At 40.7% G+C, this 23,082-nt stretch overlaps 1 protein-coding gene across 1 annotated transcript in view; it reads left to right on the top strand.

The window, feature by feature from the left end:
• The window catches only part of HEATR6 (HEAT repeat containing 6), a 28,682-nt gene extending 6,644 nt beyond the window's left edge, over positions 1 to 22,038 (top strand). The window contains exons 5-20 of the mRNA XM_044675558.1: positions 682 to 796; positions 2,102 to 2,203; positions 2,666 to 2,803; positions 3,607 to 3,902; positions 4,375 to 4,552; positions 6,430 to 6,636; positions 7,813 to 7,912; positions 8,769 to 9,124; positions 12,620 to 12,742; positions 13,340 to 13,426; positions 15,357 to 15,491; positions 16,079 to 16,201; positions 17,565 to 17,689; positions 17,943 to 18,039; positions 18,846 to 19,050; positions 19,826 to 22,038. Coding sequence (XP_044531493.1) covers positions 682 to 796; positions 2,102 to 2,203; positions 2,666 to 2,803; positions 3,607 to 3,902; positions 4,375 to 4,552; positions 6,430 to 6,636; positions 7,813 to 7,912; positions 8,769 to 9,124; positions 12,620 to 12,742; positions 13,340 to 13,426; positions 15,357 to 15,491; positions 16,079 to 16,201; positions 17,565 to 17,689; positions 17,943 to 18,039; positions 18,846 to 19,050; positions 19,826 to 20,382 — 2,944 coding nt within the window. The 3' untranslated portion in view covers positions 20,383 to 22,038. The remainder of the gene's footprint in view (positions 1 to 681; positions 797 to 2,101; positions 2,204 to 2,665; positions 2,804 to 3,606; positions 3,903 to 4,374; positions 4,553 to 6,429; positions 6,637 to 7,812; positions 7,913 to 8,768; positions 9,125 to 12,619; positions 12,743 to 13,339; positions 13,427 to 15,356; positions 15,492 to 16,078; positions 16,202 to 17,564; positions 17,690 to 17,942; positions 18,040 to 18,845; positions 19,051 to 19,825) is intronic.
• The last annotated feature ends 1,044 nt before the right edge of the window (positions 22,039 to 23,082 follow it).

Here is a 23,082-nt window from a genome sequence, read left to right as displayed (position 1 = left end):
TAGTTTCCTTTAATATAAAAATTCTCTATGCTTCTGTAATACAGATAAGAATACAACATAGGCTTTGCCTTTTCTAGACCATGGAGCTTATGGTCTGGATGAAGACATTGAAGCCTAAACAAGAAAAGTGAAATAAAATGAGAATATTGATTAGTAGTCCAAATCAACAGCCAAATCAGTATCCAGGATAGTCCATCTGATGAATTGCATAGGCGCTTTTCAAGTTCAAGAATTCAGAGCTGCTCTAACTGTAGATTATTCCTTGAAGTTGGGAAGGGAGTACAGGATGTGAAAGGAGATGTCATTCCGAGATCTCTCAACCTTGGCAAGAGAGGCTCCTGAGGAGAACTGAGGTCAGGGTTTGACCCTGGGCTTCCCATAAATGAGGAGTAGGAAAATGATCACCATGAACTATGGCAGTAGCAGTTCACCTATTGAGACATGGACCTTTCCTCTCTCCCTCAGATTCTCTAATCTCTCCCTCTTGAGACCTCGTTGTTTGCCGTACATCCCTCCTGCAGTGGGCATGCTCCCCCTTCCCCAGCTGCCCAGAAGAGGGAGGCATGACTTTAATCAGTGGGCATCTGCCCCTCGTAGATCGGAGATGGGTCATTCATAGCGTTTTCTAAGCTCTCAGCTAAGAGTCTGGACTTTGAATCACCTCTTTTGCTTGTGTTTTAGTGTCCCAGGACAGCCATACTTGGACGAGCCTTACCGAAATGTCTGCTTTCAAACTTTCTTAACTATTTTACAGTCTTCCAAAGTTTCTGGTATGGACGATATCACATTTTGCATGGTAGGTAGGAACCTAGTGTTCTCCAATACCTCACTAATAGACTGTAAGTTACTGCCGTATAGGATGCCCGGAGGGGCCAAATACAAGAAATAGCCAGCTGGCTTCTTTAAAGTGCTGCTCGAAAGGAGCTCAGTTTTTGCCATCAAAAAGTTTAAACGTAGCTTTAAAATGTATGGTAGAACTTGGGCTACTGAGCGTCACCTGGGAGTGTTCTTCTGGCTGAACATTTCCCAAATAATAGAAGTTAATGGTGAAGAATTATGCCATTGTCTACCAAGGTGTTGGGCTTTGCTCTCTCTATGCACACAGATACACACACACACACACACACATTCTCATACACACTCTTAAAAACATATACACACACATAAAAATACACACACACACACTCTTAAGAACATATACATATACATATACACTTATCCATATCCACAATATATACTCATAATACACACATTTACACCATACAGTCACTTAAAAACATACCCACTCATACACATGACACATCCACAGAGTATCTCATGCTGTGCCTTTGAGGGCCCCTGGGATAAGCAGCATTCCAGGCTCTTCCGCTTGGCTCTCTGGGAGAGGATCTGCTGCTTTTCACCTCTGTTACCACCATGTCAGAGCTGCTGCTGCAGCAAACATACCCTCTTTTCCAGTTCACTCAGCAGTCAGCCGTCTGGACTCCCCTTTCTTCTCAACTTTTACAGAGAAGGTTGGCCATTAGTAGCTAGCAGCAGCTAAAATCCAAGGGTTCCTTTCCTTCCAGCTAAAGAATCCAATTCAGCAAGCATTACTAAATGCTTGTCTGCCTGTGATGTGATCAGTCACAATCCATTGCTTCCATTGGAATGATACTTTATATTCATTTGACACTTTCAAGTTCACAAAGTGTTATCATGTACAGAGTCACTTTTGATCTAACCCTTGTAGGTAAGAAGAACAGGTGATATTCCCATTATAGGGAAAAGGAGACTGAGGGTCAGAGGAATTTGGTTGCCTTCCCAAGAACATATAGGTAGTAAGTGGTACATTCAGTACTAGAACCCAGACCTCTGGATTCTTAGTGGAGGGCTCCTTGGACTCTACATATTTCTCATCATTTTTTACCATTTCCAAGTCTGTGGTTGTCCTTGGCTGCTTTGGCATTGCTTGCTGCCCTTGCATTATTGGCAGAGACGTTTTTTTTTAACAAAATCTCTACTTTGGGGTTTGGAGCAGTTGTGAATGCTGGAAGGGTTCTGGAGGCCTGCTGTCTAGATGACTTAAATTGAACCTGAACTTAGTCTCCTTTTCCCCCAGTTGTTACAAAATGCACTGAAAGGTCTCCAGTCACTTCTGAATGGGGGTAAGATGAAGCTTACACAGACTGAGCAGCTTGGATCTCTTCTAGCTGTATTAAAGGTAAGCATGTGTTATTTCCTTTTTCTTATTTCCCCTTTTAAGTTTAAGTGATATTAGGAACCTTTTTTTCCCATTGATGATCAATTCAACCCATTCAGAACAATGAACCATATGTCAAAAGAAATTATAGCTAAAAGGATCTTTTGAAAGCCATTGGAAACATTCAACTGAAGCATTTTAAAATTAAAAAACTAGGAGTGCCAAACTTGATTAGATGTAACATCTTTAAAAGAAAATATCTTTCAGATATGTATTTAGTGAACTTAACATTTTGGGGCTAGGGAGAGGAGAAAGTAGCAATGACTTAATTTTAGAAAATTTGCTGAAGGTTAGATGATGTTAAACTGAAGGCTAGAGCTTTCACAGCCTTAACCTTTTCCATCTTTATTAACAACAATAATAAAAGTTATCTCATTCATATATTTAGATTTGAATTTTGATTTTTTTTCTTTTTATGTTTAGAAATACATGTTTCATGGACTTCCTGGATTGAACATAGAGATGCCTGCAGTTTTATACCCAGCTCCTCTTCCTCAGTATGATGGACGATCACCTATTAGACAGGAGCCAATGGAAATAAACCCCTCTAAACCAATAGCGGTATAATTACAGTTTATTGGATTAGAACTTAACATTTATTTTGTAAAACATATTCTTATGTAAACATCTATTGTTTTATTCATTTTTGCCTGAGAAGATCTATTCTGAATAAGCAGATTTTACTCAGGGTTGATTTTTTAGTACAATCAGTTTAAAAAGAAGAGCTTAAGTGGCTCACTTAGGATGCGCATCTAGCATATACTAAGGCTTTGCAGCATCAACATGCCTTTCTTCCTCAGCTGGGCATTGTGACCCTGAGTATTTCTTTGAGAATGTCATCAAGGTTGCATCTCCCTGGTTGTGGACTTCTTGTCTCTTGTCTCCATAGAACTGTCATACTCCCCCTTGCTTTCTCATCATAGCCCCCTAGAACTTCTCCTTTGCTGCACAACTCTTTCATTGACTTCTGTCAAAACCAGAGCATGAGCAGATGGCCCAGGCTGTGATTATCAACTGTTTAAAAAGCAATCCTTCCAATGGAGCCCTTAAACTTTGTACCTTGTGTAGGGAGTTATTATGCCTCAGTAGGACAGTCAGGAACATGGGGTTCATTTTTGGGGGAGAGGATTGCATAGAAGCTGGTTTTTGAGTCAAAAAAGGAGGTTCTGGAAAAAGGAAACTTAGAATCTAGAAGATAGGTTGGCAGAAGAGTGGGGTGCATAGGAGTGTCAGAATACCGGGAATATTTTGGTCAAGATTAGAAAGGATGCCATCATGCTTGCCAGTCATTCAGTGCAGAGGAAGAGAAGGTGCATTCAGGAAGATGGTATTAATAGATGTTTTTATTTGTTCTTTATCATCAGAGTAAAAGGAAGAAGGCAAAGGCCAAACAAAAGAAGGGCCAACAGGGAGAGGAGCCAAAAGAACCAAATGGAGAGATAGGAGCAGGCACCGCCAACAGCCTAGGCAAGTTGACCCTCCATGAAGGCAGTGCCGTGAGCCCTGGCTACCTGAGTGCCCAGAGTGGGGCCTCTGAGGGAAGTGGCCCTGCAGCCCGAGATCGAGCAGCTTCTTATCTCAGCAATGCCACGTGGAAAAGGATCAGCAGCAGTGAATCGGACTATTCAGATGCTGAAGGGGGCCTGCAGAGCAAGATGAGGTGGGCACCTGGGAATAGGACACTCCCACCTTGGCTTTGAAAGTTTTTTTGGTTGCATCCCCTTCTAAAATGGCTGGTCTCCCATTAGCTATTGATTGGGTTTCTTTGTATAGTGGAGATAAAAATCACTGTGTGATTTTTGGGGTTTATTTAAAAAGTTGAGTTTCTGAGCATATCTCAAAAGAAAGAGTCCAGTTGGGGTTGAGCAAGGGTCGGCAACTTTTTTGGCCGTGAGAGCCATAAATGCCACATTTTTTAAAATGTAATTTCGTGAGAGCCGTGCAGTGCTCACAGTGCACCCTCCTGTAACAGCGCCTGGAAAAAAAATGGACTTTATGGCTCCTGCAGAAAGAGCCATATCTGGCCCTCAAAAGAGCCAGATATGGCTCGAGACCCATATGTTGCCGACCCCTGGGGTTGAGGGATCTTCTTGAGCTATTTCATTAAAGCCTTTCATTTGTTTTTCTTTAAGATCTTACCAGGCCAAGGTCCGCCAGGGAGCTTTAGCTTGCTTCCTTTCCACGATTAAATCAATAGAGAAGAAAGTTCTCTATGGCTACTGGTCTGCTTTTGTTCCTGATACCCCTGGTATAGGAAGCCCACAGTCTGTGTCCTTAATGACAATTTCATTAAAAGATCCCTCTCCAAAGGTAAGAGAATTTCATCAGGAACCTTTTAAAAAGAGACAGTTGTTAATTTAAATACAGAACTCTCATTAATTTTTATGAGAGTGCTGACCTGAGAATCATTCTTCTGGCTTTGCATGGATGGCCAGTAGTGCAAGGACTTGGTTGATGGGAATTCAAAACCTCCCCTTTTCCCCAAAGGAGGGGCATTAATAGACCAAACCTCTAGACTTGGAATCATGTATCTTTTTCAAGTAAGGCTAAATACTAGTTGACATTTAGAGTCCTTTAAGATCTTCAGAGTACTTGGCAAACATAACCTCCTTTGATCTTCATCACAGGCCTGTAAGATTAGTTCTGTTTTTAATCTTTCATTTTAGAGGTGAGAAAAATGGTGGCAGAGAGAGGTTAAGCAACTTGCCCAGGATCCCACAGCTTGGAAGTGTCTAAGGTGGGATCTGAACTGAGGTGTTTATGACTCATTATACCACCCAGCTGTTCTAAAAGTAGCACAGTGTTCCTCTTCCTTCCCCTGACTGGTTTTGTAGGCCAACATAGCTGTTAGAAAAGAAAGACATTGACTACCATTCCTGCTGACTTCTGTTTGGCTTTGCTCACCACTTTCTGGGAAGAAGCTATATGACCTTAGGAAGTGAATGTCCTATTTGACAGTAGGGAAGTTTGCTAAATGGCAAATAAGCCTTATTGTGGGCAAGACTTTGGATAGATATAGACAAAAATGAAATAGCTTTGCCCCTGAGAAACTTAGATTTTGATCTTTACCTTATGAGCAATTTACATTCCCATTAATTGGGTGCATCTGAGTTATGATTTTTCTTTGAAGATTTACTCTTTTAATATGATGATAAATCAACTGAAAAGTTGGCTACTCAGCAATGCATTGATCTGGGACTTAGGATGGGGAATACTATCCACTTCCAGAGAAAGGATGCAGATCAAAGCATACTGTATTTCACATCAGTTTATTTACAGTTTTATTTTTGGAGTTTTGGTTTTGTATGAATGTGCTTTTACAACAGTGACCAATATGAATGTGTATTTTGCATGATAATACATATATTGTCCAGATTAAATTGCTTACTATCTCCAAGCTAGCGGGGGGAAGAGAGGGAGATGGTTTGGATCTTATAATTTTGGAAAATGTATGTTGGAAATTTTTATTACATGTAATTGGGAAAATAAGATATATTTGAATTAGAAAAAACATGATGAGATATATTCAGGAATAGAGAAAATGTGGTGTAGTAGATTAGGGTGCTGGGCTGAGCATCCTAAAGACCTAGGTTCAAATCCTTCTGACATTTAATAGCTAGTTGACTTCAGGTTAGACATCTAGCCAGATTTTATGACAATTCCTTAGGATTTACTTGCTAAGACATAGAGGGGGTTGCAGCTTTGAGATTACCATGCTAACAAAATCATGACTACCTCATATATTCACATACACCATTAGCATGATAGAGGAGCCTCCTTGGAAAACCTCCTTCCTGAATGTCCATTGTTTCTAAAAGGAAATCTTGAGATAATTCATTAAAAGTCCTTCCAGTATTTGAAATAGGAAATAGACTGGAGAGCAAAGAATCATTTTAAGTCATATGTGACAATACCTCTAAGTAGTTTCAAATTTTGAAGTGAAGTATAAAAGTCATATCTGTTACAAAGTAAAGTAACAAGAAATACTTGAGTTGTGAAACATCTCTTTGTTTGGATCATGTAACCTGAGTGGAAGATAAAAAAATGAAAATAGAAATAAATCTTAAGTAGAAGCCTCTCTATTAATAATAGAAAAGATGCCCATATCTAGACAGAGTCTAGAAGTTTGAAAACTAGATGTGACTTGCTTTCTTTGTTAACAAATGTGAATTAACTTGAAATTTCAGACTCGTGCCTGTGCTCTGCAAGTGCTATCAGCCATCTTAGATGGCTCAAAGCAGTTTCTTTCTGTTGCTGAAGACACAAGTGACCACAAAAGGGCTTTCACTCCCTTCTCAGTGACCATTGCTTCCAGCATTCGTGAGTTACATCGATGTCTTTTGTTAGCTTTGGTGGCTGAATCATCTTCTCAAACCCTTACTCAGATAATTAAGGTAAATGGAACTATAGACCTTTCAAAATGTTGCCATATCAATGTAATTTGACTTAGGAGTATTTTTATATTATACAAGGGAACTTCAGAACCTAAAAATGTAACTTAGTGGTGATTTTTACTAAGGCAGTAGTTATAAATTTTTTTAATTAATTGATTAATATTTTCCCATGGTTACATAATTCATGTTCTTTCCCTCCCTTTCCCCCTCCCTCCTCCCTGAGCTGATGAGCAATTCCACTGGGTGTTATACATGTATCATTGTTCAAAACCTAACATATTCTGTTAATTCCACATTCCATTAATACTTGCAATAGAGTGATCATTTAAAGTCAAAATCCCCAATCATATACTCATCAAACCACGTGATCAATCATATGCTTTTCTTCTGCGTTTTTAACTCCCACAGTATTTCTCTGGATGTGGGTAGCATTCTTTCTCATAAGTCCCTTGGTATTGTCCTGGATCTTTGCATTGCTATTAGTAGAGAAGTCCATTATATTTGATTCATACCACAGCAGCCTCTGTGTATAATGTTTTCCTGGTTCTGCTCCTTTCGCTTTGCATCAGTTCCTGGAGGTCTTTCCAGTTCACATGGAATTCCTCCAGTTCATCATTCCTTTCAGCATAATAGTATTCCATAATCATCAGATACCACAATTTGTTCAGCCATGCCCCAATCGAGGAACACCCTCTAATTTTTTTCAATTTTTTTGCCACTACAAAGAGGACAGCTACAAATATTTTTGTACAAGTTTTTTTCCTTATCTCTTTGGGGTACAAACCCAGCAGAGGTATGGTTGGATCAAAGGGCAGGCAGTCTTTTAAAGCTCTTTGGGCATAGTTCCAAATTGTCCTCCAATATTTATAAATGTGAACACATCTTCTTACCATTTCATTTCCGAGTAATTTCAGAAAATTTTCTGTCCTTCAAGGGATTTAAATTATCAAGCAGATCTAAATATTGTCCAGATGAAGGACTGATTTAAAATACATAATTCTTCTAAGGGTAAAGGGTTTGAGTCCTTTTAGCTTTTTTTTTTTCTTTTGGCATAATTTTTGTGTAAACAAATCTTCAAACGTGTTTCTTAAATGTTTTCTTGCCAGTTTATGATGCCTTACTTAAAGCCATTGGCTTGTGTGTAAGATGCTATTTTTTCATGTTTCTGCTTTGCAGTGCCTTGCAAACTTAGTATCAAATGCACCTTACAACCGTCTGAAACCTAACCTGCTAACCAAGGTCTGGAACCAGATAAAACCCTATATCCGCCATAAAGGTTGGTGATGTGTTCAGCACAATCATGATTTTATAAGCAATATGATTAAGTAACAGGTTATTAAGAACATATGCTCGAAGCCTTTTCCCATCTGTTGGCTCATCCCAGTGAGTTATGAGCTAAGAACAACAACAAAAAAGTGACCACTTGTTCAGAGAGTGTCCCCTAAGGTACCATGGGATTATGGAGTTTATTATTCCCCACCTTCAGTCCACGTTGGGGATCTCTTCCAGGCTTTGGGGAGAAGTAATGCCACTTTGGAACCCGGCTTTCCCCCTTGTGGTGTCATAGAGCTACACTGGAAGGAAATGGGATAGGGAACTGTAGATTCCCCAGTCAATTCAAGGCACTCCGTGTATCCCAAAACCACTCCAAATTATTAATGGGAAGAGACATGGGATTATGATCCAGTTGCCACATGTACCTGCCTCATATTTATTATTATTATAGTTATTTGCATCAATTGGATACCAACCTAGGGGAGGTGGAAGGAAATGAGAGTCTCATTTTAGACATAGACTAAGAGATGAAGAATAATTTGCTGAGGGTCATAATAAAACCTGGTTCTTCTGATTTCCAATTTCATACTTTAACAAAATTATAACATTTGAATCTTTGACAATCTCCTACATAGTCTGTACATAAGCCATAAATATTCTCTGGAAGTGAAACCTTAATATCAAGATAAGTTTGAATAAATTAAGTTTTGCACTTATCTGTAAACAGAGAACAGAAAGGGTTAGCTAGGAAGGTCCTTTTGAGCTATAAATTTTTGTTTTCCTCATGTGCTTCCTCTGCCTCAGTTTTTCTAATGATTGTTTTGCATGGTGCTCACCTCTCACTGTCTTCTTTGCAGATGTCAACGTCCGGGTCTCTAGTCTGACCCTCTTAGGGGCTATAGTATCAGCTCAGGCTCCTTTGCCTGAAGTACAAGTGCTTTTACAGCAGCCTTGTTCTTCTGGGTTAACTAGTAGTGGTTCCACCACATCGTGGCTCGGCTCTTCTGACTGGCGCAGAGATGCTTCCTATACAGAGCCTTCAGAGGAATCCACAGATAACCCAGCAAGTTCCAGTGGTGAGCCCTGCTGGCTCATCCGTCTCTGCATCTCCATTGTTGTACTGCCCCGAGAAGATCCCTGTTCTGATAGTGATACTAGCTGTACTATTGGAAACATATATGAACCATCTCCGGTTCGATTGGAATCTTTGCAGGTGAGAGAATCTAAATACCTATATTTACCCAGAGAACTAGTCATTTAAGGGTGTCAAAGTCATTCCTTGCTTTTGGAATTCACAGAAACCCAGAGCTTCAAAATTGGGAGGCTTCTCCCACTTGAACCTTCTAGTACAGCCTGTACCCTCAGGGAATCCTCACTGTGTGATACCTGACAAGGAATTGTCCAGACTTTACTTGAAGACTTCCAGGGAGGGAGAGCCTATCTTCCTCAAGGCAGACTACCTCTCTTTTGTTAGAAAGTTTTTCTTGATACCAAACCTAATTTGCCTCTTTGGGACTTCCAGCCATTTGTTTTCTGATTCTTCCCTCTGGGGCCCAAACAGTATAAGACTAATCCCTGCTTTACATGATAGTCCTTCAAATACTTGTAGTTATTGTGTTCTACTTGGGTCTTCTCTTCTCTAGGCTGAACATGCTCAGGGTCCATCAACTTCCTTCTTGCCTTCCTCCAAACACTCTTTAATTTAGTAATGGTCTTCATAAACCATAGGCCCAGAACTGAAAAATCACACTTCAGGGGAGGGATGATAAGTTGAGAATACAGTGGGCCTCTCATCTCTCTATTCTCATTATTTTAATTTAGTTCAGGATCTCATTTTTTTTTGAAACTATATCCTATTGCTGACTAGTAAGCAGGCCACTAAAGTTCCCACTTATTTTTTCAGAATAACTGTTCTCTCTCCATGCTTCTACCATTTTTGTACTTAACTAAGATTTTACATTTATTCCATGGAATTTCATCTTATTAAATTCAGCCTCAGTGTTCTAGCTTGCCAAGATCTTTTTATATCTTGACTTTGCTATCCTGGGTCTCAAGGATCTCTCTTAGCTTGGTGTCATCTGTAAATTTGATGAGTTTTCCATCTCTATCTTTATCCAAGTCATTGATGCACCTGTTAAAGCAGCCTCCAGGCCATGCACAGATTTCAGGGGTGCTGCTCTGAAAAGACTTCCTACCACCATGACATAATACCATTAATCACCATGCTTAAGAGTCTGGCCATCCAACCAATCCTGAATCCATCTGATTAAGTTATCACCTGATCCATACTTCTCCCATTTTCTCCACAAGAATAGGATGAAATGTTATTCAAGTGCCAAAATTAAGTAAGGTCTTATTTGCTGCATTCCCCTCATCTGCTAGTTTAGTTGTCCAATTAGAAAAGGAAATGGGAGGATCAAGTGAGGTGATGTTTGTAAATCAGCACAATGCCTGGCACATAGTAGATGCTTAATGAATATTCCCTTCCCTTTCCCTAGTCTGGCATGGCCTGTGCTTCATGAAACCATACTGGGTCTTGGTAATCATCACTTCCCTCTGTAGATGTTCATCATCCATTTCTTTGATGATCAAAGATGAGTTCTAAAATTTAAAAAAAAAAAAAAAGTCGAGCTTACTGTCCCAGTTTGCAGATTCTGCTCTCTTCTTTTTGTTGAAAATCAGGATATTTGCCTTTCTCCAGACTTATAGCACTTCTTCTATTGTCCAAGGTTTTTCCATCACATCAGGCCCCAGGATGTGGTTCATCCGAGGTGGGCAGCTTGGGTTCACCAGGACTGCTCAGTGCTCTCTTCCTATCTCCTTATTTATTGGGGGTAGAGGAAATCCATTTTCTGATAGTCCTTTTTGTTCAGTCATTTCCAGTGTCAAGGTCATAGAGATCATAGAGCCACTGAAGTATTTAAGGATCAGTAAATAAAAATAACTTGGTGTTGGTATGAAGTAGGGTTGTAGGAGAAAGGGATACTTTGATTTCTGTATTGCTTTGGCAATATTAATTGGTGCAGTGTTTCTATAGAGCAATCTGGCAGGACTCAGATATCAGTTATAAAACTGATCCTGTCTTTCAATTCAGTAGTCCCATCTGGGAGAATATGCTCCAGAGAAATAATTTTTTAAAAAAGGCCTGTTTATAACAACATAGTTTTAACTGTATAACAGTGATTCCCAAAGTGGATGCTACTGCCTCCTGGTGGGTGCTGCAGCGATCCAGGGGAGCGGTGATGGCCACAGGTGCATTTATCTTTCCTATTAATTGTTATTAAAATAAAAATTAATTTCCAGGGTGCTAAGTAATATTTTTTCTGGAAAGGGGGCGGTAGGCCAAAAAAGTTTGGAAACCACTGCTATATAATATCACATTGTGAGATTTCTAACTGAAAGGGATCTTAGAGATAGTCCAGTCCAAGCCTCTATAGATAATAGAAATTGAGGCTCATAACTTCCTTTGTTGGATGCTCAAGATCACAAGGGTGGTAGTGGATAGTAAGCAGCAAAGCTGGGTCTTAACCTTGGTCCATTGACTCCAAATCCAGGGTTCTTTGTAAGGGGATAGTCAGGTCATCATTTATCAAGTACCTACTATGTGTCAGACAATAAGTACTGGGAATACAAAGAAAGGTAAAACAATGGTTCTTGCCCTTAAAGGAACTGACAGTCTAGTGGAGGAGATGTAAGAAGCAAACAACTGTACAAATGAGTGATAGGATAAATTTGGGATAATTGAGAGGAAAAGCATTAATGGCTATCTGATTATGGTATATCAATGTAGTGAAGTATATAAAATAGTTACTTGAAATTTGTAAAGTTTTATAGTTCTGTCGTACCATAGATAGAATGCTGGGCCTGGAGTCAGGAAGATTCATCTTCCCAAGTTCAAATCTGACTTTAGACACTTATTAGCTGGACAGGTCACTTCACCTTATTTGCCTCAGTTTCCTCCTCCATAAAATGTACTAGAGAAGGAAATGGCAAACTAGGAAAACCCTAATGAGGTCATGAAGAATCAGACATGACTAAAACAACTAAACAACATGAAATAATTCTAAAGTGAAAAAACAAAAACATGTTTGGACAGACATTTCATAGAGTTGATGAACTAGACTCAGGATTTAATAGATAGAAAAGGGACTAGATTCTTCTTGAGAAAGTGCTCAGTGCTGTCACTAACCCCCAAATCTCTCCATGAAACAAAACTCAAATCTTTTATAACAGTATTCGTTTAGTGACACAATATAGCTGTGAATCATTTAACAGCACAGTCTCTGAAGAGTCATCCAAAAGTCAATGGAGAGGCATAGGGTGAGTGAAACTAGGCAGCAACCCAGCCAGCAGTGATTCATAGAAAATTATCCAAAAATGTATGGCTGGCCATTTGCCAAAAGTGAAAGATAACATGTGGTCAGCCTGCCCAGGGGAAGGCCCCACCACTGTGGATAGACACACTGTGGAGATACAAGAGTCAAGAGTTCCACCAGAGGGAAAGGGAAGGATGGGCTGCCATCTACTCCAGTGAAGGGAGTTGCCCCACATTTGGTGAAGGCACAGCTCCATTCACATTTTGTGGAGTGTTTTTTCTTTGGGCTTTCAAACATTATTGTAGAGAGCTAGTCTAAAATGTTCTTTTTTGAAGGGAGTTCAAATTATGATGATTGTTTAGCCTGTCCCTGTGTTTTTTTCTTCCCTGTAGGTGCTGGCCCTTTTGGTGAAAGGCTATTTTGTAATGGCCCAGGGCTACTTGATGGAGCTTGGTGAGGTGGCCTGCAGATGCATGGAGGAAACGGACCCGTCCATTCAGCTTCATGGTGCAAAAGTAATGTTTTATCATCAGCCTCTACTTTTTGTTCCTTCTGTTCATTCCATATCCTACATATCCATCAGTTCTATAGTTTTCTTAAGGCACTTGTGACTTGTTTGAAGTAGGGAAGTTAATAAATGCTTGTAGTCTGCAGCAGGGAGGTTAAATTCAAATGGAAATAGAGGCCATTATACCCTGAGGCCTGCGTATTGACTTAGAAAATCATAAATTAATATTATCTTAGTTTTATGATATTTTTCTTTATTTCATTAAATTCTTGCCAATTTTCTTTTAATCTGGCTTGGGATGCACTTGGATTGTTGCCAGCAGGTCATTTATTTGATGCTTCTGGTTTATAGTTCTACATGTCTACTCTGAGAGCACTGATATCATTGATGTAGGCTGACTGTGTGCAGGGCTGATGGTTAGATTTTTTTTTGATTATTTGAGTCCTCTGTGTTGAAACTTGAATTCTTTACAAAAGAATGGAAACCAGTAAAGAATTAATTTTGTTGGGAGATTTCGTGACTTAAGCTTGAAGATAATCAACTGTGGGTGACCATCATTTTGACAGCCTCCTTTGCTAATCCAGTTCTCTTTTTTTTGGGTCAGCTCCTAGAAGAGCTGGGGACAGGTTTAATCCAGCAATATAAAGCAGAATCAACTGTTCCCCCCAGTCAGAGAGTCCCAGTCAGTTTGGTAAGTGAACGACTGTTCATCTGGGCATTGCCATTTCTTTGTATATAGGTCAGGGTCTTGACTGTAGTTATGAGTGCCTGCTCCAGAAAAAGCCCTTCATAAATGCTTGTGGGTTGATTGGTTAGAGTTAATCACATCACATTGTACCTACAAATGCTGTGAAGTGTGACTGATTGCCAGATATGTTGTGAAGCAGCCACAAGGGGTTTATGTGTGCTCTCTGCTGTTTGTTGTTCCCCACTACATGCCAGAATGTGCCAGGGCCTATGGCTCAGGATTTTTGAAAATAAGTCTTTTAGTCAGTATTTATGAAGCCCCTACTGCTCCATGTCGGTACTATGTTTGGTACTGGGGATACAAAGACAAAATTGAAACAATTCCTACCCTCAGGAAGCTTCCATTTGACTTAGAAGATAAGGACAAAAATTGTATTGTTCACTAGGAATTAGAAGGTCTGTTAAGGTAGTGCTCTCCAAAGAGAGACTTGGACCCCCTCAGGTGGGGGATGTGGCCTGACCTCCAAGAGTGTTTGGTCAGTGAATTGTAGGAAAGGTGGGGAGAGGGGAAGATTGATTGCATCCCTCTCATGGAGACAATCATGGTCTTACCACCAGTGTAGTCATAGCTGTCCTTAGTCCTCCAACCCTCACTCTGTCCCCTTCCTCTGCTATGCATATTGCCAGCTTTCTCTCTCTGAGCCAGGCATTGGCCCATCAGGGCAGTCATACCCTAGAATCTAAACCACTGCCTGTTTACCTGGACAGCCACAGAAGCAACTATATCATCGGGAGCATTTTGTCTCCATTCCTTCTTGCCTGCATCAGGTGCCTTTTGGGACAGACTTTATACTCATAGGGAGTGACTGGAAAATAGAGCTCCCCTTTCCATTTTGGATGGGACAGGACAAAGAATCCCACATTGGATGAATTGTGCATCGCAGATCCCTGCCCCTGAACCCACGTGTCTTCCAAACTTCCCTAGTACAATTAGGGTGCTGACATACTTCCAGGTCATGTTATCTAGCACATTCATTCAGGTCTAACTCCGCTCTCTGGGTTTTGTCCTCTTCTCTCCACTCCCATAGTCACCCTCCTAGTCGTCATCACACCTTGATATAACTATCACCAGAGTCTCTGAATTGGGCTCCTTGCCTCCAGTCTCTCCTGATACAAATCCATTCACTCAAGTGTCAAGCCCGGGGCTGACCATGTCACCTCTCAAATCAGTTGCTCTTTATTATCTCTTGAGTCCAAAATGATAAGTTGCTATTGTTTGTTCAAAAGTAAATGCATATGTTGATAAATTAGTTAAAGCAAACACATTTGGCCAGGTTTGGGGAGCACATAAAGGTTATATAATCTAAAATGTCTGGAGGCCAAAAGTACAAAAGACTGAAGAGTCCTCGGCTTTTTATTTGTAGAAGTCACTTTTGTTTTTTTCTTTGAGAAGGAGTGTTTTAATTTAATGATGCACCACATAAAAATGTCAAACTGTAATGCTTATCAGGTATACAGTGGGGGCATAAAGGCAGAATTCTGGGCCCAAAAGTAAAGAGGCCTTGGGAAAGGATCTAAGGGACCTTAGAAGCCAAGACTTCCTCCAGCTCCATTCTAGAGTGGAAGGTCCATGAGTGTAGGCATTGCATCTTATCTGAATCTTATACCTCTGCTGCCCCTCACACAGTGCTCCGTGCACCAGATGGACTGAATACATGATTGTTGAATCAGTCTCAGATATATCAATGCTATGACACTGGTCATTGTAGGCAGGACAGATGAAAGTGAGTGGATATACTAACCGTTATGAGGTTATCTATATAACTCACTTACTTTGAGAGAGGAAGAGTTGCCCCTATGTTAGCTCTTCCAAGAACTAAATGGACTGGGGTCCTCTTCCCCAGACTGCATATTGATCAGTCTTTCTCTTGTAGGTGGTGATGTTTTGGGCTATGATGCTGAATGGCCCTTTGCCCAGAGCGCTTCAAAACTCCCAGCACCCGACTCTTCAGGCTAGTTCCTGCGATGCCCTCTCTTCTATCTTACCAGAGGCTTTCAGTAGTTTGCCGGTAAATGGCTCTTTTTCCACACTGTTAATGAGGCTGTTATGTTAAGTATCAAATATTGCCATCTGTAATTAGATCACGAATACCTTTTACAAGCCACTGTTTGATACCATCTCTGGGGAAAAAGAACAGAAAAATGTAGAGGTCCAGCTTTTCATGATGGTCTCCTGGGGCACTTGTGTCTATTTCTCATGCTCTTTAAGTTAGCCATTAGAAGGTGACCAGAAATGAGGTAGAAGGAAAGTGAACAGGAGCATCATTCTTCATCAGGGCCCTTCTTGGTACCAAAGAAGGTCATTTTGAAGAGCTTCAGGATGTGGAGTTTAGTTTTTAACTTGAGTATTTGAGGGCAGGACCATACGTTAAGTCTCTGGAGCCATCGGGGCCTGTTTCCCCTCTAAACATGAAGTTTGGGTTTAGATGTCCCTTTCCCGCTGTAGGTCCTTTGGCACAGTGACATATTTGCCCCCTGCCTCCCCACGGCATAGCACAAGGTAAAGTGTGTATAGAAGCTCGTAAATAGGTGTTTGGGGGCCCTGAATGGGGCTTTGCTGCAAACTTGTACCTTTCTGTATCGTTGTTAATGACAGAATGACAGACAGATCTTGTGCATCACTCTGCTGCTGGGGCTGAATCACAGCAAGAATCCTCTAGTAAAAGCGGCTGCAGCCCGAGCCCTGGGTGTTTACGTGCTCTTTTCCTGTCTCAGGCAGGTAAGTGTGTGCCGGCTACCTCCTGCCTCTGCTTTGTGGAGACCTGCAAAGAGAGGCCAGGATGGGGATGCCCCATCCCCTCAGCTCCTTGAGGATGACCCCCTGCCTACTGATGTGGAAGGTGCATGTGAGTGGAAGGCCACATTCTGTGCTGTGGAGGAATGCTGAATGCTCTTAGCTATGACATTGTCAAAGTCAAATGTGGCTTTTGCCTTTTTAATATATGTGTGCATTTTTGGAGATAGAGAAGTCCCACTGAGAAATGCCTTCTGTACCACTGCAGACTGGCACCGTGTCTGCAGCTTAGAGTCTTGGAGTTGCCTGGAGCACTGAGTGCTTGGATGATTTGTCAAGGGTCATGGATAGATTTTTAAAAAATTTCCCAAATATATTGATATAAATGTAGATATATACTTTATATAGTGATTTGTCTCTATTAATATAGATGTATAGTTAACTTCATTCGTACTTTTCTGTTACCATTAATAATTATAGTAACAGATCTATATATTGCTTGCTGCTTGGATTGAATTTTTTTTTAAACCTTTACATTCTGTCTTAAAATTGATAACTAAGTATTGGTTCCAAGGCTAGACAACCTAGGAGGGAATTGGGGTTAAGTGACTTGCACAGGGTCTCATAGCTAGGAAATATTTTGAGGTCTGATTTGAACCCAGGATCTCTCCATCTCTGTACTTAAGACTACCTAAGAAGAAAGTTATTGAAATGAAGTTGTCACAGTATTAAGAAAAATGAATTAAGAACTTGTGGCCTTAAAAAAAACCAACCTGTAATCAATCTAGCCTGTCATTTTAAAGTAATTTTAAAATGTCATTATTATGACTAAATATGTCACAGAAAGACCACAGAGGAAAAAGGGACCCTTTTCATCAGAAGGAAAGCATTCTAGAAACCCTCAAAATAAACTGAACTGCATGTTATATACTATACTTGTAGAAAAATAAAGCCATCAGTCTGGAGTCTACAGGATGTTTTTAAGAGATGACTGGGATAACTAGACCAGTGACAGGACGTCCTGGGTTCAAATTTTGCCTCAGACACTTCCTATAATTTCTGCCTTGGAACAAATACACAGTATTGATTCTAAGATAAAGGGTAAGGATTTAAGACAAACACAGTTTTAAAGAGATGGCCAGGGCCTTGGGAACCTGCAAGAGAGCATGCAGTGAATAATAGGAACACCAAGGGAGAGCTTCCTCTGAATTGGACTGTGGAATTTTTTTTTTGAGTGACTAGTGTTTGCATTAATGTTTGTGATTTGGGACCAAAAGTAAAATACTTTGAAAACTTAAGAGATGTTCCCTGGCACTCCCCAAGTAACTTCATTGTTCTTCTTTTGCAGGATGTCATGTTTGTTGCAGATACAGCAAATGCAATCTTGATGTCTCTGCATGACAAGTCTCCCAATGTCCGTGCCAAAGCAGCCTGGTCTTTGGGCAACCTGACAGACACTTTGATTGTTAACATGTAAGTAGCTCCTTTTGCCAGACTGTGAGGTCTAAGACTGAACTCTGGTGAGGGATGAGGAACCATAATCTCAAAGGTTGGATACAAATCTTTTCACTTGGCTCCGTGTAGTTTGCGTTATTAAAAGAACAACCCATGGAGTGTCTCCCTGGGATTTTTATAGCTATATTAAGTGAAGGAGAGTGTAACATTAGAGGTGTCTGCTAAAATGGATTTCACCTTTTGGACGTTTTATCTGCTTTGGTTTGAACAGGGAAATGTTGGGCCAGAGTTTCCAGGAAGAATTTTCTGGTCTGTTGCTATTGAAAATGCTACGATCGGCAACCGAAGCTTCCAGGGATAAAGACAAGGTAGTAGAATCTTTCCTTAGAATGCTGCTGTTTGACATTAGCTGATTTTGATTAGAGGCTTGAGCACTTTTAAATGCCACTGGGAGGAAAAAGTCACGGCTCTTATCATGCCTTAGCTCATTTTTCCCTTTTCTGTTTTTGAAAAACTTGCCTTCCATCTTAGAATCAATACTGAGTATTGGTTCCAAAGCAGAAGAGTGTTATGGACTAGGCAATGGGGGTTAAATCACTTGTTCAGGATCACACAACTAGGAAGTGTCTGAGGCTAGATTTAAACCCAGGATCTTCTGTTTTAGGCCTAGCTCTCAACCCACTGAGCCACATAGCTGCCCTACTCATTTTTTTTCTTTGAACCAAGAGTTGGTGTCATGGAGAGAGCTCAGAATAGACAGGGTCCAGGAGACCTGGGGCAGTTAGCTACCTTCAAGCAAAGAATCCTACATTGCTCATTAGGTCCAAGCCCAGGTGCCTCACCAGATTGCTAGATAACCTGGGGCAGACCATTCTCTTCTGTGCTCCAATTTTCTTAGGACTCTAAGATCCTTTTTGGCTCTTAACAATTCATGGGTCCTTGAAATGGCACAGGTGAACTTTTTAGTAATGTTCAAGCAACACCTTTTTATGGGGTAGTACAATGATTGAGACCTTAAGAAATTCCAGACCCTTGCAATGCTTAAATTCCCCTCACTAGCATTCTTGTCCTGTTCCATTAGATCTCAGAACTTGGGAAGTTCTTTAAAATAAAAAACATTCAAGGTTGCCTGTCAGACACAATTCTTTCTAATCTTTTTTTTTTTTCAATCCAGGTAAAAAGTAATGCTGTTCGGGCCCTTGGAAATTTGCTCCATTTCCTGCAGCCATATCATATAGTAAAACCCCGATTTACAGAAACCATTGAGGAAGCCATTCAGGCCCTTATCTCTACTGTTCTGAGTGAGGCCACCATGAAAGTCCGATGGAATGCATGCTATGCTCTAGGAAATGTATTTAAAAATTCTGCTCTGCCCCTGGGTGAGTCAAAACTTTTTTGTTTTCACCTTCTCTTTTATCTCTGATGAAAGGCACATATAACTGAACTCCAAATAAAGTATTGCTACTAGCCTTTTTGGTACAAAAGGGGTAAAGGAGATTCTTTGTGGAAAGAAGAAATACACTGGATGGCATCTCTCCCTATCATTGTTTGTAATAATACCAGTGCCAGCCTGTAGCTCATAGCAATTTCCAAAATCAATTTCCCCTTGTTAGTTTATTTGCCCCCCATTTGACTTCAAGGGCCAGATTGTAAGAGAGACCAGTGTTCCAGTTGATGCCATTCTTTGATTTACCAACATTTTCCCTATTTCTTGCTCTGTTGCAGACTCTTGCCTGTAGGCTTCTGGTTAGCAGAGAGCCAGGCAGGTCAGGTCAAAGGAAAGTGGTCATCAGGTGACTTATGTAAAGCCAGATTTGGTTGTGCAGCTATTTAGAGTTGAAAGAGGTCTCTAAGAGATCATGGACTCCATCCCCATGTTTTACAGAGGAGAAAACATCCTTCAGTGTCTCACAGAGTCGATGACAGAGCTGGGGGCCTAAAATCTGAGCTTCTGGATTCCAAGTCCAGTGCTTTTTACACTCGGAAGTCTATCTGTAGAAAGTGGTATTGTTTACCTGCTGAAGATCCAAAAAGCACACTTGGGTTTCCCTTCATTGAGAAACTGATTCTTCCTGTTTACTCTGTAATAGGAAACCTCTCAGTGCTTCTCCTTCTTTTCCCAAACTACCTATTTGTTTTCTTGACTATTTCTAGGAACGGCCCCTTGGACGGCGCAAGCCTACAGTGCTCTCACGTCGGTTGTGAAATCCTGCAAGAATTTCAAAGTGCGAATCAAATCTGCAACTGCTCTTTCCATTCCAGACAAGAGGGAGCAGTATGGGTCCGTGGAACAGTATGCTCAGATCTGGAATGCACTGGTCACCGCCCTGCAGAAGAGCGAGGACACTACGGACTTTCTGGAATTCAAATATTGTGCCAGCCTAAGAACACAAATCTGCCAGGCCTTGATTCACTTGTTAAGTGTAGCCAGCAGTTCAGATCTAATGTGTATTCAAGAAACCGTGGAGCATAGTGGTGATATGGTCAGGCTCTACATCTTACAGTATTTAAAGTCGGGAGTGGAGGGAGATGACACAGGCTCAGCCCCCAACCCCCAGGAACGAGACAAAATGCTCCTAGAGGCCCTAGAGCATATCCGAGGGATTCAGGAATCCTCGGGTGATACTGCTAAGAAGGCCATAATTGTTTATTTGGAAGGCATCCTGACCATATATACTAATGCATCTGAATCATGTGTCCCTTTGCTATAAGGCAGACCAAATACTGATAGATCAATGAAGAGACGGGAAACATGCCAAGAGGGAATTTAGAAGCACAGAAAGCTGTCTTAGAGATAGGGGCCTTCTTTGGCAGTGTGCTTAATGTGACCTTGGGAGCAGAAGCAAAAAAGAATTTAAAACCCTGGCCTCCTTGGGGAATATGATAGTAACTTTTCAGTAGTCCTCCTATCGCAAAGTGCTCTGGCTATCAATGTATGCAGCTGCCATCATTTGATCCATGCATCTGCATTGTAGGGAACCTTTAACAGGAGCCATCTGGAGGGAAAGGCCTAGAGTGGGAGGTGCAAAAGGTGGAGTGGGCCCAGAGCAGGACCAGCCCTGGGAGCTGGGCTGGGAGAGCCACCAAGGGCCCCAGTGGGCAGTGCCCTGCCCCTCCCTGGGGGCCCCCTTCTGGCCCAGTGGGGTTTTAACCTTGCCTGGGACTTTTAGGTCTTTGCTATGACTCCTGGCTAAACTAACTGGTTACTTTATGACTATTTAAGTGAAGCTCCTTTTATCTACAGCCCACTGCCCCACCCCGCCCCCTTTAATAAGCCCCTTTTCAAGCCAGAAATTGCACAAGCTCAAAATAGTTTCTTCTTGATTGTCATTATAAGATATGTAAAAAATTTCCTCTGCCAGCAGCACTGTGCCCACTAATGTTTTTCCTAGAGTTTGATTATATCTTTGCTTTGGTAACATGTATAATATAGTACTTTGCACTTTTGAAAGAAACCCAAGTAGAAAGCTAAATAAAGGTATTCTTTTAAATTACGTTCCAAACATAGTTTATCCTCTGTTAGACCGAGTCAAGGACCTTGTACCTAAACATGGCATTATACAATTTGCACTTAATAACTCAGTTGTCACGATGGCCCTGCTTTCTTTGTGTGCCTTACATGCATCAATCAGGGCTTTAAAGTAAAGTCTCACTGGACCTTTGAGCTCTGAAAAGAACAGGGATTGCTGAGGTGCTTCCTCAGAACTACTACTAGAGAGGAGGAGCTCACATGCCTGGATCCCTGGCTTTTTGTCTGTTTATTGGTTTATTTATGATAATTGTGGGCTTATAGGCTCCTACCACCATCCAGGCCTCTGACTGCCAATTCCGGCAACCTCTTCCCCCTTCAGAAGGGAAACTAGCCAGTCCCTTGGCCGTCAGTTGTTGGCTTCAGGCAGTGATTGGCTTTCTTGTCTGGCACAAACGTGTTAGGAGTGGGGCAGGGAAGGTTTCGTGCTACATTTGTCCAGTTGGCTTTATCAGATGATTTCACTGCACACTCAGATTCAAGATTGGGGTTTGGCTTGTCAACTTCTTGAATTTGGCCCCACTTGTCTGACAGCATTAATTTGAGATGATCCACAATTTGTATAGCAAACAATAACCTCCCCCTACTTTTTGTTTGGTGTGTAACATAAAGAGTAAGGTGGATAGGAGAGCCCTTCAGGTTTTGTAAGGACAACAATAACATACACTCATTGAAAGCTTAAAACACTGGACCGGAAATAGTCTCTGAACCTTCTTTCATTCTCTTGTTAATCCTTTGTCTATCTGAGTGATGCTAAATGGGGGTTTTAGTGAGAATTGTATGGCTATATTTGTTTCAATTATTTTTACATCAATATTAAAACATTTCTCTAAAGGCATTTGGATTTGGATTTATTTTATAAAATTTTCTCTTAAATTGTTCTTGAGTTTTGTAGCTCCTTGTTTTTCCAAAATGCTGTTGGGTATGAATACAGAAAGACTGTCTAACTTTGTACAATTACTAAGCATGCTTAGGGAAGATGAATTAAACTGAACTCTTTATTACAACAGGTAGAAGCTTCATCCCTTTCTCAAAGTCTGTGATTCCATACTGTGTGTGACTATATTTGCTACTGATTTACTTTGTTATTGTTTTTCAGATTAGTTTAAAAAAATGTTGAATTCCAAATTCCATCTTCTCCCCATTGAGAAGGCAAACTCATTATGCATGTGAAGTCAGGCAAAGCATATTTCTATAGGAACCATTTTGGCAAAAAAAGCAAGAAAAATGAGAAACTATCCTTCAATCTGTACTAAGAGTTCATGAGTTCCCTCTGGAGGCAGAGAGCATTTTTCATCATGCGTCCTTTGGAATTGTCTTAGGGCTTAGATCTCTGATTTGGTCAGTTTACCTGTCTTTCACAATTGATCATCATTAGGTTATTGCTATTAGAGGGTACAATGGTCTCTTGGTTCTCATTTTGTATGAGTTCATACAAGCCTTTTCCAGAGAGAGACTGTAGATTGGTATAGAGAGAATTCTTTGCCACCAAAAAAAGAACTGCTATAAATATGTTTGATCCTCTTTCCTTTTTCTTTGGATTCAGACCTAGTAGTGGTATTGCTAGGTCAAAGGATGTGCAGAGTTTTATAGCCCTTTGGGAATAGTTCCAAATTCTTAAGAATGGTCAGGCCAGTTCGCAACTCGAACAATATTACATTAATGTCCTGATTTTTTTACATTCTCTCCAACATTTGTCCTTTTCATTTTCTGTCATGTTAGCCAGTCTGATAGATATGCCTTAGAGTTGTTTTAATTTGCTCATCTCTAATCAGTGGTGATTCAGAGTATTTTTTATGTCGCTTCTGATAGCTTTGATTCTTTTGGAAACTACCCATTCATATCCTTTGACTATGGGGAATGGCTTATTTTTTATAACTTT

Source organism: Gracilinanus agilis, chromosome 4 (genome assembly GCF_016433145.1).
Source record: "Gracilinanus agilis isolate LMUSP501 chromosome 4, AgileGrace, whole genome shotgun sequence".
Classification (NCBI taxonomy): Eukaryota; Metazoa; Chordata; class Mammalia; order Didelphimorphia; family Didelphidae; genus Gracilinanus; species Gracilinanus agilis.
This window is presented reverse-complemented; position numbering and strand designations above follow the sequence as displayed.